The sequence below is a fragment of the Equus quagga genome, chromosome 4 (assembly GCF_021613505.1).
Source record: "Equus quagga isolate Etosha38 chromosome 4, UCLA_HA_Equagga_1.0, whole genome shotgun sequence".
NCBI lineage: Eukaryota > Metazoa > Chordata > Mammalia > Perissodactyla > Equidae > Equus > Equus quagga.
This window is the reverse complement of record NC_060270.1, coordinates 136697098-136712042: the sequence shown is the minus strand read 5'-3', so window position 1 is coordinate 136712042 and position 14945 is coordinate 136697098. Positions and strand designations below refer to the sequence as shown.

The window sequence follows — 14945 nt, the reverse complement described above, 5'->3', positions numbered from 1 at the left end:
GCCTCTGTAAGCACCAGCTCTGGCTCCAAATTCTTTCAGCTGTCAGTCTCCATCTGTCCTGTGGTCCTTCTGGCTCAGGGATCTCTCGATCGGATCATGAATCGGATGAAGTTATTCAGAAGTCCTCTTCTTAGACTATTTCAGTTCAAGTCTAATTTTTGAGCCAATCACTGTTAAATTCTAGGCAAATGACAATAGCAATAACCTTCCATTGCTTTTTCTTCAAGTACTATGTACCGTTGCCTTGGACAACATATTTTAAATATTCCAGGGCTAGCCCCGGTGGCCTAGTGGTTAAGTTCTGCACACTCTGCTTTGGCAGCCTAGGTCCAGTTCCTGGGCATGGACCACTCATCTCTCAGTGGCTATGCTGTGGTGCTGGCTCACATACAAAAAGAGGAAGATTGGCAGAGGATGTTATCTCAGGGTGAGTCTTCCTTAGCAAAAAAAAAAAACCAAAAACATTCTAGGTCACAGGTGATGGTACAAATCCCTGGTCCAATGTGGAGTTAGATTTGAAGCTTCCTAGTAAACTCAAGCAAATTAAAACCGAAACAGCAGTAATGTAGCCCTGGAAGAGAATGAAGAATAAACAAAATTAAAATAATGAATAAGATTGTACAGATTGAGTAAGGAAAACCCGTTAAACATTATTGCGAAGTTATCGATAGAATTATATATATTGATAGGAAAGGTGATCATCAATTATAACAGAAGCAGCATCTTACCCCTGGTAATAAGAACAAGGAAAGCTTTAAAAATAATCAAAATCTATCTCCGGCTAGACAAACTACAGCCGTACCTCACCACACCCCACTGTTCAAACCATGCCAAGCCTTGAAATAATATGTGTAAAGTGCCTGGGACGTGGCATGTACCCAGGAAATTTATTTCCCTTCTATTTCTCTACTGTAGACATCAGAATACATTTTTTCCATACCTGAAACTGACATTTTGAGATCTTTTAAGAGTCTTAATTTTCAGGCATTGCTGACAGTTACAAGTCCTAATATCCTAATTTGCATTTTGAATCTCCTGAAAAGTGAATATTTTAACATAAATTCAATTTAGTGGAAAAGATTTACAGGCCCCAAGTGTCTGTGTGATTACCACTTTTAGTCTCTTTAACTCCAGCACTCCTGATTTTGCTGATCCCAAGCCATTTATTAAACAGTTTAATTGCTCTAGCTTTTTTCCCTATTGTGGTTCATCTCCTACGGGTTTTATCTCCTAACATTAGTACCAAAGGCCTGGGGACACCAGGAGATTACCCCAATAGTGGCTGACTCTGCCTCCTCCTTTCTTCCATTGCTGGCACGGGCAGCAGGTTTGACACGCAGCATTTAATTGATTTTCTATTGTGACCAATTTACATCTACAGGTGACAACTCTTTGTGGAAAGTCATCGTAGATCAGAGAGGCAAGGTTATCTTTCTACTTTCTGGTTGCTTAGTAAACCAAAATAATAACAATAGAAATAATAATAATGCTAATGGAACACCACCATCTGAGACCATCCTCATTCAATGTCTTTGATAATTTTAGGAAGGCAAATCCTTCACTTTATAGAATGTAGCTAAAGTACATCCTACTCTCATAACTAGTGGGTTTAGATGGCATAATTACATAGTAAAATCTCTGCCCTAGACAATACTTTGCTCGGGAAGTACCGTGTTATTGTATTGCCTGTGTAATTCCAATTGTATTTTGGCAAAATAAAAACGTAGGTATTTCATAAAATGCTCTGAGGAAACACCTATAATTCTAAACTTCCATGATCTTTCCAAATTTCTAAATACAATGTCTTAAAAGATTCAGAAGGGAGACATCCTTGATGTGTACAAGCCCTTAGATATCAGCGGGCAAAGAGAGATCCAAGAGAAAGTGGCAAAGAGATGAATCCTGCCATGTGGATGACGTGGGGGCGCAAGTGGTGGTGTAGGGAGTATGCCAGAGGTCACCCTCTAGGCTCCCAAAGCTCTGTGAGGAAGCACAGCCAAGCTGTGGTGGCCAGATCATAGTCTGATGCTTGTGGCTTGGGACACAGCCATGGTCGCCTACAGGGCTGGCTGGCTGGCTGCTCTGGGCATGGGAACCCCTTTGCTTCCTCCATCTAAATTGCTGTCCCCTCCACCCACCATGGAAGGCCCGGGTGGAAAGTGCTCTTGTAACATAGGGCTGTCTGTGCTATGGCGGCTTTTGGAGTCGTCCCACCTGGCTTCCTGTGCCCACCAGCAGAACTCCTCTCAGGGTACGGGTACGGTGTGGGAAAACCCTCCACAGCTCCCCTGCCTCCTCAAGATTACCTTGGAAGGCTGGGCTGCCCTGGGCTGACTGAGGAGACTCCTGAGAGCAGCTGTGTCTGTGACAGTTGTGGATGGCCCCTGCCTCCCCATCGGGCCCTTGTGGTTCCCAGAACTCACCCTGAATGAGAAGACTCTTTGTGACCCCTGTGCAGAAGGTGTAGCCTAAGAAGCCTGGAGCAGTGGTGACCGAATTCTCTAAACCATCTCCTGGGTGGGCCAGACCCTGAACCAGGTCTTCTCTGGCACCTGGGGACAGGCCAGGTGGTAATCTGCACCATAAGGTGACCAAACATCCTGGTTTACCTGGACTGTGTGAGTTTTAGCACTGAATGTCCCACATGGAAGGGCACCCTCAATCTTGAGCAAATGGGGGCAGCCGGTCACCCTGACCTCTGGCTTCACCCTATCAGCTGACAGAGAGAACTGTGTAGTTAAGGGAATAGTTAAGGCAGGCCTCTACTCCACACGTGTCAGCCGCAGGCCTCATGATGGCTCGAAAGTTCTGTCTTGGGTTGGGGGGCGGCGGGGTCTGCCCGCTCCCCTGGGAGTGGGAGAGACAAGAGATGCACATTGTCATCCTCCTTTCTCAGCCTGAAGACGCTGAGCCCCCTGTCCCCAGAGGGGGAAGGAAGAGTCAGACACAGAACAGAGGTGCTCTGACTCCGTGAGCAATGTCCTCCCACCTGGCACGACTGATTTTCAGTTCCATCCATAAGGAGCCTCACTGTGGGGACCTCTTACCTGGAAGGATCGTGGTGATGTTGCCTTTCTTTTCACCAGCATTTGCTCAACCCAGCTGGGTGACGACCTTTCCGGTAGGAGGTCAAAAGGTCACACATTTCTGGCTTTAGCCTCACTCCTGAAACCGTAAACAGAGACTCTTCTGTAGGGAGGAAAAGAGAAAAACGCCAATGTTTTATTTCCTGGGATCTTTCATGGTGTATTTTTTATGTCTGTTGTAATATTTGTCACCCAAAGAGACATCAAAACACGAGCCAGACTTATCCGCCAATAATTTCCACTGACTCATGGGTAACTCACTTTACTGACTCCGCTCAGAGTTGTCCAGTGCCTCCTATTCAATTCAGTTCGATGCGTATTCACCAAATGAACACTTGGGTAAGGCATCGCACGGTGTGGAGGATGGTAACAACAGGAATGGGACTGGGCGAGACACACACACTAGCAGACAAGGGCCACGAGTGGGGTGGAAACAAAGAACGACCACAGCCCTCTCCTGGGTCGCCTGAGGAGAGGGAAAAGCGTGGACAAGTGCTCTTTCAGCCGTGAAGGATGACTGTGCCCTCAACAGTCGAGGACTTCTAGGGAGGCTGTTCCTTGGTGGGGGACCAGCATGAGCTCAGGCCTGGAGGAAGGAAAGCGTTTGAGAGAAATGCAAGTAATCGTGCACGGTTAGAGCAAGACAGACCAGAGATAAAGCTGGAAAAGTGGGTTGAAACCAGATGGTGACGGGAGTTAATATCAAGCCAAGGAGTCTGGACATTGCTCCCGGTGATGACTGGCAATGAGGGTCATGCTGGCCTACAGATTTGGAAAGTTTCAAATCCTGTTACAGGAGATATATAGGCAATCTATTTAAACAGACTCTAAGGTAAAATTTTTGAAAATTAAAAAAAAAAGGAAGTGTATATATATATACACACACTACATTTGTCCTCTGATTCATGTATTTAGTTAGTTGGGAATGCTGGTAGTTTGCATTTTCATAAATGCCTGCGTTTGTTAAGTGTGTGTTGTTCCTGGGTGCTTACTACGATAAAGTTAGGGGCCAAGTCCTCCGAAAGCTAACATCGCAAAATGGGGAGAATAAAACTTCCCGGCAGATTCCTCTAAGTGTAAAGAAGATAATATATGCAAAACATCTCGGGTTGCTCCTGACACACAATGTATTTCTAATAGCTAGTTAGCCGTTGTTAAAAGCGTCAGCATAGATACCATCCAAGAAAAACAGCAAAGAGCCACATTGTCACCAAAGCACGTCCATGAAACCTGCCCGGGGCGTCCTTCCACTTAGGCATTGTTTTTCTAAGGGTCACAATCTGCACAAGCCTGGGTTGCTCTAAATATCTCACCAATGTAACAGAAAGAGAAGCTTCTGGTTTTGGCATACTGAAAGCGTAAAATGCCTTAATAATATTATTTGCTGGAAGCTGCCCACACCCAAAGGGAAGAAATAAACCTGCAGCGCTGGCTCTGCCTCGCTGGGCCCGCACTTCTGCCTCGGGTGCTGTGGGCCATCTGTGGCCCTGACTCCTGGGTTTGGAATTACAGATTTGCTAGGCTGCAAAGAGGAGACATCAGGTTTTGTTGATATGCGTCATCTATTCTCACAGGCACGTTATACTGTGCAATTTTGTATTCTACTTTCTTTCAGCTCATGTGTAGCAGAAACACTCAGCTAAAACAAACAGTATGTAAACTTTATAGCTTACTCTCAAATCAACTCAAGTCCAAACCATCTTGGGAACTTTGCTCGGGGAGAAGTATCCTCTTGCCTTGGGGACAATGGCAGGAAGATGTCCCTCAGTCTTCCTTGCCCCTCAAAAGCAGTAGCTCCCCAAAGTAAGGAGGGAGGAGGAGGGAAAGAGTAAGGGGAAGAGGGAAGAAAAGGGAGGGGCGGAGGAAGAGAGGGACTGAGGGAGAGAGAGGAAGAGGAGGGGAAGTCGGGGGAGAGCAAAAGAGGACGAAGAAGAAAGAGAGGAGAGAGAAAGAGAAACATTATCTGGCAGAACAGTGCCGGGAAAGCAACCAAGGGGAGTTAATCAAAGGATGGCAATTTGGCAGCGGACTGCCCGATTCTGCTTCCCAACTCCTAGGAAAAGAAAAAGGAAACAAGGGGAGAAAAAGAAAGACGGAAAAAAGCAGCAGAGCGGCTCTGCTGCCGCAGTCTCGCAGACGCGACCCTCCCGTTCGGCTGACTCCTCATTAGCTCAGTGAGTCTGACAGCATAATTACCACAGCTGCTGCGCGCTTCGAATAAATAAATACGAAAGCGGGTGTTTAAAAATGTTTTGAGAAGGGAAATTCAGTCATCTAGACAGTCAGTAGGACAAGTTTATTTAAAACTTTTAGATTCTTATGTATTTAGATCATTTGGGAACGAGATAATGAGATAGTTGTCTTTCAGGCTAATTGAGTTCCTAAGCTCCCGGCTGCTGGCTGTCACCCTTTCAAACTTAGCTGTAACTTTCCTTCCTTTAGAAATCTGATCCTGGTGTCTCCATTTACTCTTCCTGGGCTGATAACCTGGTGAAGGCTGGGTGCACTGGAGTGCAGAAAGTGACTTAATGGGATTGAGGGGCTAAATAACCTTTCACAGGAAACAAGATAATCAAATCTCTTTACTCGCCAGTAACGGCTAAAAGAGAAAGCACAAGTTGCAAAGAAAGCTTGGAAATTAAACCATCATTTCAGAATGTCTTGTAATTTCCCTTGTCATGTGGTTTTTGCGCTCCTCTGCTCTCACGCATCATCAATCCATCAGCTGAAGCTGCTTAGTGCATTTAATTATTCAGAGCGCTTGCTGCCCCGTGACTCCACGGCAATTCCAGCTCATGTGTATGTATATAGGCTTCATATCTTCAAAGCCCAAAGGATCACACAGTGCTTTAAATCGAAGCTGCTAACTAACACGGAGTGAGTGCTCTTAAGATTCCGACTAGGGGCACAGCACATATGCATTTCCGATTAAAGTGGATGATCTTTCCTTTTAAAATTAATTAGTGCCTATTTATCTTTTCCTCTCCCTCCTGCCTCTCATTCTCCCAGGACTGCATTCATGTGAACGGTCTTGCATTCAGTGAGTTAAAAGCTTTATAAAGTAAACATTCTGTCAATCCAGGGTAAAGGAAACTAGTGTTAACCCATTGTGTAGACTGATAAACTGAGGTTTATGAAGGCCAATAACACCTGTTATGCAGGAAAAAAAGAAGAAAATTCAGATCCTTTGACTGTCAGTCCAGAGCTTAGAATCCCTGTACCATTTGTCTTGCCTCATTCTTTTAAACAGTAAAGACAATGTAACATGAACATTACAGAAAACTCTGAAAAAGGAAAAAAACTACCCACAATCCCCCTAAACTAGAGAAGCAGTTTTATTTTTGTACACAACCTTTCAGTTTTGCTGATACGCATGGTACCTTTTCACAGGTACACTACAACATGCAATTTTATATCCTACTTCCTTTCAGCTCCTATCATAGCATAAACATTTCCACATTACGATCCACTCCTGTGAATTATCATTTTAAATGGTTACATAGTACTATAGGCTGAGTCATTATACCAACATTTGTCCAACCGGTTGTCTAGTGTTGAATATGTAGAATTTCTTTTATTTTTATTTTATAATTTCAAAAAATTATAGACAACACTGCAATGAAAGTTTTTATGGATGTAGGGTTTTTTTTCTTTCTTTCTCTTCAATTGTTTCTTTGGATAATTCCAGGAACCAAAGTGTAGGATTGGAGGTTGTGACCATTTTTGTGGCTCTGATAGGCTCACTATAATGCTTTGTAAAGCTTGCCCCAACTTATAACACCACGAGCAGAGAATCATTTCACCACCACCTCACCAGCACCGGGAGTCATTAGTTTGAGGGGAAAAATAACTACTTTAGCAGTTATTTGTATCTATTTAATCACTAGTAAGGCTGTCTATTTATTCCATGTGTTGATATGCTCTTTTTCTTTCCTTTGTATAAATTGCTATTTTGTGCCTTTGGCCAATTTTCTATTGGATTCTTGATATTTTTCTTATGCAATTGAATGAGTTATAGTGAAGTGAAAAATAACCACTATTGATGAAGAAATCTCAAAACTCAAGAGTGATTGTGTATTTCAAAAAAAAAGAAAAGGAACAGAAACTAAGACAAGATGACAGTGAGGACCGAGGAAGAGGTCAGGGGCAAGAGTCTCTATTAAACATAAAATTGAGCCCCTTTAATTGTGAGATAGTCAACGTGTAAGCTGGGGACACGTGGAATCTTTCTTGGGGAGGCTTTAAAATCAACAGATAGAGCATAAGACGGTGAAAAGGCCTGTGAGTCAGGATCTTGGTTCTAATCCTGGTTTTGCTACCAAATTCCCATGTGATCCTTAACAAGCAGCAATGAGGAGTGGGAGGAGAGTGGCTTGGGAGTCTGACCGGAAGTCAAATCTTGGCCCTCCCACTTACTAGCTGTATGACTTTGAGCAATTAGCCTCTGTCAGTCCCAATTTTCTAATATGTAACACGAGGATAATAACTCCAGCTTCACCAGTTAGTATACAGATTGAATGGGAATTTATGTAAAGCACATAGATGCCCAATCAATGGCAGCTGTCATTATTCTTCCCTGGTGTCAGGGACTCATCTGACAACGAAGATTTGGAATAGTGAGTCTCTAAGATCCTTTCTCACTCAAAGGTCTCTAACTCTTTCCTGAATGGTTTCTCTTTACTTGGAGACTCTTTCAGCCCATGATGCTAACAAATTTAACTAACGTAAGGGCTTGGTGGCGCTGAGGGACTTGGTTTACCCAGATTTCTCCAAGCAACACAACTCTATGCAGCACCATAACCTGAGTCTCAACCCAACGTCTTACCTAACGTGTTGAAACGGGTTAAGGACAACTTTGTGCATAGAAGGTGAAGAAGTGTGTTACAGAGGACACTTCCTAACTTGCTTCTTAATGTATTCCTTCTTAAGCACTGGGTAATGGAGGATCTAAAAGGTAGAGAGAGAGGTCTGAATTAGGTTAGAAACCTCTAGAAGCAGAACGGGTTGAGAGACCTGGCTCAGACTCTGCCTTCCCTTGTCCCCACCATCCCAACCCCTGAAACCCCGCCTCTAGAAAGACAAGTATTCTGGTTAAATTTTGAATAGACTAGACAACAAAAGCAATAAACGGAACAGATTTGCAATCATCAGCATACAAAGAGCTAAACTAAATTTCACTAGTACACGTTAAAGAATGTTCGAATTGTTGCAAGAAGGCATGCAATGATAAAGAGTAAAAACTAGGATGGAATATGAGTCAGGATTGTGCCACCATTACTAAAAAGAAGAAACCTTCAGAATGACGTTAGACCATATTACGAGGAGGATGACATTCCTCTCTCTGGATGTCCTTCCGCCCCAACCATCCGGACCCCATCATCTTTCAAGACCCACTCACAAAGCCTGGATCCCCACAGCTGGAGTTAATCTCACCTGCTTTGAACACCCAGAGCACCTCCCATTTGAGCTGTGGCTGTTTATGTCCTTGTCTCATTTCCCTGAGGACCGTAAGCTCCTTGAGGACAGTGTCCGTGACTCACTCATTTTTGTATCCCTCAATATCATACCTAACAGACCCTCAGTAAGTCTTCAGGGAATGAACTGGAACATAATTCTCCCACCATGTTAGAAACCTGTCTACATGGGGTCCCTAGTCTCAGAGCCAAGCAAAATAATGCGGACAGGTTCAGAATAGAATAATGAAACAAAATGATTAAAGAGTGAGAGAAACAGGGGTCGGCCGGTGGCTTAATGGTCAAGTTCACATGCTCCGCTTCAGTGGCCCTGGGTTCACCGGTTCGGATCCCGGGTGCGGACCTGCGCAGCACTTATCAAGCCATGCTGTGGCAGGCATCCCACATACAAAACAGAGGAAGATGGGCATGGATGTTAGCTAAGGGCCAGTCTTCCTCAGCAAAGAGAGGAGGATTGGCGGCGGATGTTAGCTCAGGGCTAATCTTCCTCAAAAAAAAAAAAAAGTGAGAGAAACAGAATCTATATGGGGTGGCAGTCAAAGGAACTGACTCTAGAAAAGTGAGCTTTGGAGAGTGATATCAAGGGATCTTCAGATGTATTAAAGAGATAATATTAAAAGAAGGCCTGAAGTTCTTTTATTGGAGAAAAACAAAAAATTATTCAGATTTCGATAGGGCGACGTGAATAAGGCCCCTGAATAACTCCCAGCGTAGAGACGCCAGGCGGTGTGATGAAGGCTGGAGCTGCTGCCGTGTCGTCTTCCAGCCCTAGGAGTGCGGAAGGGTGTGCGGGCAAGAAGGACTCTGGCAAATTGTTTTCGCAAAATTACTAGTGAAACAATTGCAAGCGTTTAAGTTTTAGGATTTTCTTTTTTCCTAAGATGCTGGAACCTGTTTTAAAGGAGAAGACAGATTTAGTCCAGGAAGAAATGGGAGAGACTCAAGCCTGGGATGCGGAAAGCAAAATGGGACCAACCCACAGGGAGAGACAGCCTTTGATGTGATGACGATCAAGGACGGGGCTTAAGGACCAGACTCTTAAATTATGTGGCATTTACGGCCCCAGATAAAAAATACTTTTGTGGATCAGTGTCTGTAGTTCAAAATGGCTAGGTTCCAAAAGCAGTCCCAACTTTTCAAGCGTAACATTTGGAAGGCTCCCTGCAAGAACGGAGTGGAGCCAGTTTCTAGAAGGGGCAGCTTAATGATTTTCTACTCCCTCCACCCCCAAATCATTACACAGTGCTCCTTGCTCAGAGCCCAAGTTCATGCTGAGGGCAGAGGGAATCAAACGAAGAAGCTGAACCTGCAGCTAAGATTAGAGAGCTGCCACAGGCCTAATTTTAGGTCCTGGTCACCCCAGCTGACGTCCTGCCCTGCTGGCTCAGCCTCGAGGACCACAAGTGTGGCCGAAAGCCGGTGACTGAGTGGGAAGAGCGTCCCCTTAGCCATCTGCAAAAGCAATTAGCTTGCTGTTGGGTGTGTTTTGAGAGAGACTACCAATAATTTCTCCTTCAACAAATGTTTCTTCAGGTGTTCAAGAGCTGTCCAGGGAAGATGTCAGTGCTTGGCAGAAGTTCCCACAGGCCTGCCATTCCAACACTCACGCTTCTCCACTCCAGAGTGCTCTCCCAAAGGGGACCAATCCCGGGTTCCCTGGATTCTCATGGCAAGTAAGCCCCCATTTCCTCTGGCCATCAGCTTACTGCCGCGACCTAGAGACAGCATCCTTCAGGACCCCTTGGCCTGGTGAAAACACACGGGCGGATGGGAGCACTTCTGGCATGTGGTGGGCAGTTTCCCTGCCACTCCTCCCCTGGGATTTAGACTGTCTTTCCACTCTTCACGTATTTCCCAGCCACAGGTTTCATGCTTAAATTGTCCTCGTCAGAGGGCAGACAATAAGAGCTGGCATCTCCCAGATCAAAGAGGAAACAGAATATATTTTAAAGTGACAACTTTGTTATGCTGCAGCCAGAATACTGAAATGATATAAATATAAACTCCTAAATGATTCCATACTGAAATGCCAGCAGAGAGCAAAATTTCTCGCATAATTATGGCAGGGAAACTTTCTTTACCAACACTCACAAGAGCATGTCTTATTTTTGCACAATTCTTCTGTGTGGGGCAGCCCATCCCGGGGACAGAGATTCTGTGTCCCTGCAGGTTGGGAACTGTGATGATTGGCTGGTGCTCCTTGTCTGCAAAGGAGGCTCTTAACAAAGGCTCATTGCCGTGGGCAGTGAAAAAGTAGGCTGGCCCTGCCCGGCCAGGAGAGTACATCCCTCGGTAGATGTGTCTGTGGTGTGGGCCACTGGTGTCAAGGTGCACAAGCTGGCCCCCGCTGCCTCTCTCTCTTCTATTTTTCTTTCCAATTTTCCTGGGAGCTTTGCCGTCCCTGTCTACTTGTCCCACGTCCTATCTGTCGGTCTGTCTCTAAACCTATTTCTGTACCCCCTCCCACAAGCACACACACACACCCCCGTCCCCCTCCCCATCTCCTGGCACCGGCCCTTTCATCTTCTCCCTCGGGGATTCGAGATGTCGCTGCAGGAAGTGCTTGTCGGCCAGGCAGCAGCAGCAGAGCCCTGTGGCTTTGACAAACCTCATTTAATTGGGAGGAAGCCAGGAGAATTTGAAAGAACTGAAGCATCCACGAAACTCCTTTTATCAGGCATAATTTAAACTCTGCATGGAAAAACCCCTATATGTATAAAGAAAAGTCAACTTCCCTCCTGCTGTGAGCACCCTGTCTCCCCCCAGCGCAGGCAGGCGCCTGCAAGCTCCCATCTTTTCATTTTTCTAAAAGTGTCAAAGTAGATTTGGGCTCTGTGGCTGGGTGAACAGAGAAGGAATACAGATCGGTCTCTCTCTCTCACACCCGCATGCGCCCATGTGTGCACACGCAGATGGACAGACACACACAGACACACAGACATACGTGCGCAGAGCCCTTCTGTTGGTGGCTTTGCTTCGGTGGCCAGGAAGAATCAACCCCAAGTTTCTACCCTCCCATCAGGTCTGACAGTGATTGTTTCTTCCTAATTACTCTCCTCAGCAGAAGCCGGTGCCCAGACAACTTAGAAGGTCCCCAGCGGTTCCCAGTGTGTAGCATAATAGATCCTAGAGGAGGGCCAGTGGGGGAAGTCTCTTTAAGTGGAGAGAGGGGGAGTGTGAGTGTGTGTGAGTGTGTGTCTGTGTGTACGCCCGTGTGTGTCTGCTTGCCTGAAGTGGTAGTTAGCCAGCCCCAGCCTGAGAGAAGAAAGCGAGGAAGGAGAGATCCAGGGGCTCAGACTGGGAAAAGGGTGCTGGGGTGGGAGTGGGGGCTGTGGGGATGCGGTGGGGGGAGGTAGCAGGAAGGGGGAAAAATGTTCGTGGCCTGGAATGTCTCTTACTCCACCCACATGCCTCCTTCCAGATTCCAGTCCAGATTCACCTCCGGTCTAATCCCTCTCCCTGAGTTATTCTAGTTCCTCCAAAGCGCTGCCTTCAGCGCAGTATTCTCCGGCCATCTGCAGCTGATTACGCCCAGGCTCGAGCTGTTGCGACAGGATTTGTGCTAACACGTGTAGGACGTTCCCTGTTTCCTCTTCCCACTCCGCAGGGTCCTTGAGGTCAAGGACAAATCTCTTCTTTTTCCTCAATTTTTATAGCACTTAATATGTTCTTGACACTTAATGGCAATTTAATAAATACTGATGAATCACTCTTCTTACAGGGTTAAGTAAGAGTTAACCCCAGTTGTACGATTATGGCTATTTTTGGAGATCCTAAATGACTCACTGTAACAATAAAATACCTCAAGGAATCCCAAACTAAGAGCCTTGGCCTGTCGCGGGACACCGTCCTAGGTCCAGGGGGCTGCGCGTCCCGACGCTGGGAACCATGGCCAGCGCGCCCGCCTGAGCCTCCCTGGGCCGCAGCTCGCCCGGCCCCATGCTCGCCCCGCCGCGCCCCATGCCTGCACCCTCTTGCCCGCCTGAGCCCCTAGCCCTTCCTTCTTGGCTTTCTTCTTTCCGGCTTAGGACTTCTAAAAACTGTTTTCTGTTGAATGGTGGATGTTTTCAGGGAAACTCCGCCTAAGATTAGTCCCCGCAAACAGCCGGGCCGTGACCGCACCTCCCACATCCTCCGCACGGCCCTTCCTGGCCACATTCTGAGAAACTCGAGCAAAGCTCCCGCCACATGATCCCTCAGCAGATTCCACATTTGGAAAATGACTTCAGGCCCAGTCAGCAAAGCTGATTTCAGGGTGACTTGTGTTCCCGTGGGTGTCCGGGCCGGGAGGACCCCGCCCCCAGCGCCCCACCCCGCACTTCCTTCGGCAGCATCCGATTACCAGTCAAGAAAGGCCCCGCTCTCCGCGCCTGACATATCCATGTCACCTATCATCTTACTCCCGATGGAAAGAGGGGGGTTGTTAGAAACTTTTCTTTGGCTTCTCCTGGCAGATGCTAGCGAAAGCAACGCAGAGGCAGCTTTCATCTCGGCTGATTTCTGAGTGTGCGTGTGTATATGGGAAATGTTTGGATCATTACAAGGAGGTCTGTGTCGCCTCAACCCACCGGCGCTTTTGAGTTTGAGAGACTCTCATGCAAAACTCAGGCAAGATTGGCCCCATCTTGCTTCTCCCAGGCAAACTGACCTCTGAGCTCGCTTGTGGTTGCAAATGCTATGATTCTCCAGCTCTCAGAGAAAACACTTAGACACCGAACTTACATGTGCACATGTGCACACGCACACGCTCACCGTCAGGAAGCTGGTGCAGCTGGGCGGGCAGGGCGCTGAAATAGTCGTGAACCAGCGCCTGCCGGGCGGAGACGCGGTCTCTGGGACAGCCTTTGAGCATCTGCGAAGCCAGGTCTTCAGCTGCAGGAACCTTGCCCAACCTGGAAAAGTGGAAGAGAAAAATGGTTTCTGTAGAGGCCTCCCTTCTGAAAATAAAGGGGAAAAAAGTAAAGTAAAGGAGAAGGCTAGGAGAGTGTTTCAAACAGAACGTTCCTGGGATAAGTAACCTTGATGGCAAGCGGGAAAATAATCCCACGCTGAAACTCTCCCCTGTCCTGTTACCGAGATGAAGGGAAAACGCGCAGCGTTCTAGCACCCGGCTCCCTCCGCCTCCATCGCATCTTAGGCACTGAGTATACATAAAGGACTTGGAATTACAATTATAGAGGCAGAAATATATAATGAAGGATTCTTCTTTGAGGCCCGCAGCAGCTCCCACCAAGCAGAAAAGCCCTATTGGAAATAGGCCGCAGGCTCTGGACTCCAAAGTCTGCAAGCAGGGAATCCTGCAGGGGGAAGGGTGGAGGCGATTCTGGGGGGGGGGGGGGGGGGAGTTTGAGCAGAAAATTCTCTTATTTACAGTGTTTCTGAAGCTCGGCTCCCAGGGTTATTACCTAAGACACTCTCTTGATTCCTGCTGATAAGAGCACAGGAAGAGAGATAATTAAGTACCCAAATTACAGTAAGGACAAATCCTCAAGTTGACCTTATGTTGAATTATAAATCTGGAGATGAGCGAATCCATTAATTGAGCAACTACTATGTGCTAGTAGGTAGTTGGCTCTGGGAGACACAGGCAAGACTGCATCCATCGGGCAGCTTAGTCTAGTAGAGCTGTCAGATGCTAATGAAATGATCATACAAATGCCTAAGTACCACTGTGAAAAAAAAGGCCCAGATACCTGACTTAGAGTGGGAGAAGGTAATCACAGAAGGCTTCCCTGAGAAAGCAGCATTTGAGCTGAGAGCTCAGGAATTGGGGCAAGGGAGGGGCAGGCGCAGCAGACAGAGATCTGTGGTGTTCTTACAGACACCAGGGTGGGAGGGAAGAGAGGGAGTTTAAAGAATGGAAGAAAGGCCGGTTAGCTTGCCCGGCACAAAGAGGGTAGAGGGCCATATATGAAGCTAGTGAAGGGCAGGCCTTGTGGGGCTCCACGTTTCCTGCTTACTTATAATGTTTGAAAGTCTTTGCTAATCTAGTGCCAATCATTTAAGTGCACCCATCTCTAGAGCCCACAGCCAGGTTTACGAGTAGAAAACCACAAGACGGAAAACTACAGATCCCAGGAGGCAGTTGACTGCAGGACCGATGTCTGACATTCAGAATTATGGTGCATGGCCATGCAAATCCCCAATTAAGCAAAAATATCAATGAGCTTATATAATGTCGCATATACATACCAAGCAAAGCAACAAGGAATTGATGCCTTTCCCCTTCCCTGGGGCCGTGATGCAGTGGCGCTGGAAGGCCTGGCCCACAGTTGTAATTTGCCTAATTTTTGCATGAGATTTACATGAGAGACTGTCAGCTATCTGATTCCCATGACATAAAACTGTTTCTACAAACAGATAATTTTATCCTCAAGCTCAGGAG

The 14945-nt window shown here is 46.6% G+C and overlaps 1 protein-coding gene across 3 annotated transcripts in view; it reads right to left on the bottom strand.

Annotated features, from left to right (window-relative positions):
* Positions 1-455: 455 nt before the first annotated feature.
* CDK15 (cyclin dependent kinase 15) overlaps positions 456-14945 on the bottom strand; it is an 85164-nt gene continuing 70674 nt past the window's right edge. For all 3 annotated transcript variants that reach the window (XM_046659358.1, XM_046659359.1, XM_046659360.1), the window contains exons 12-14: positions 13313-13452; positions 3048-3189; positions 456-571 (exon numbers count right to left, since the gene is read on the bottom strand). In XM_046659358.1, the coding sequence (XP_046515314.1) occupies positions 3080-3189; positions 13313-13452 (250 nt within the window). In that variant the 3' untranslated portion in view covers positions 456-571; positions 3048-3079. The remainder of the gene's footprint in view (positions 572-3047; positions 3190-13312; positions 13453-14945) is intronic.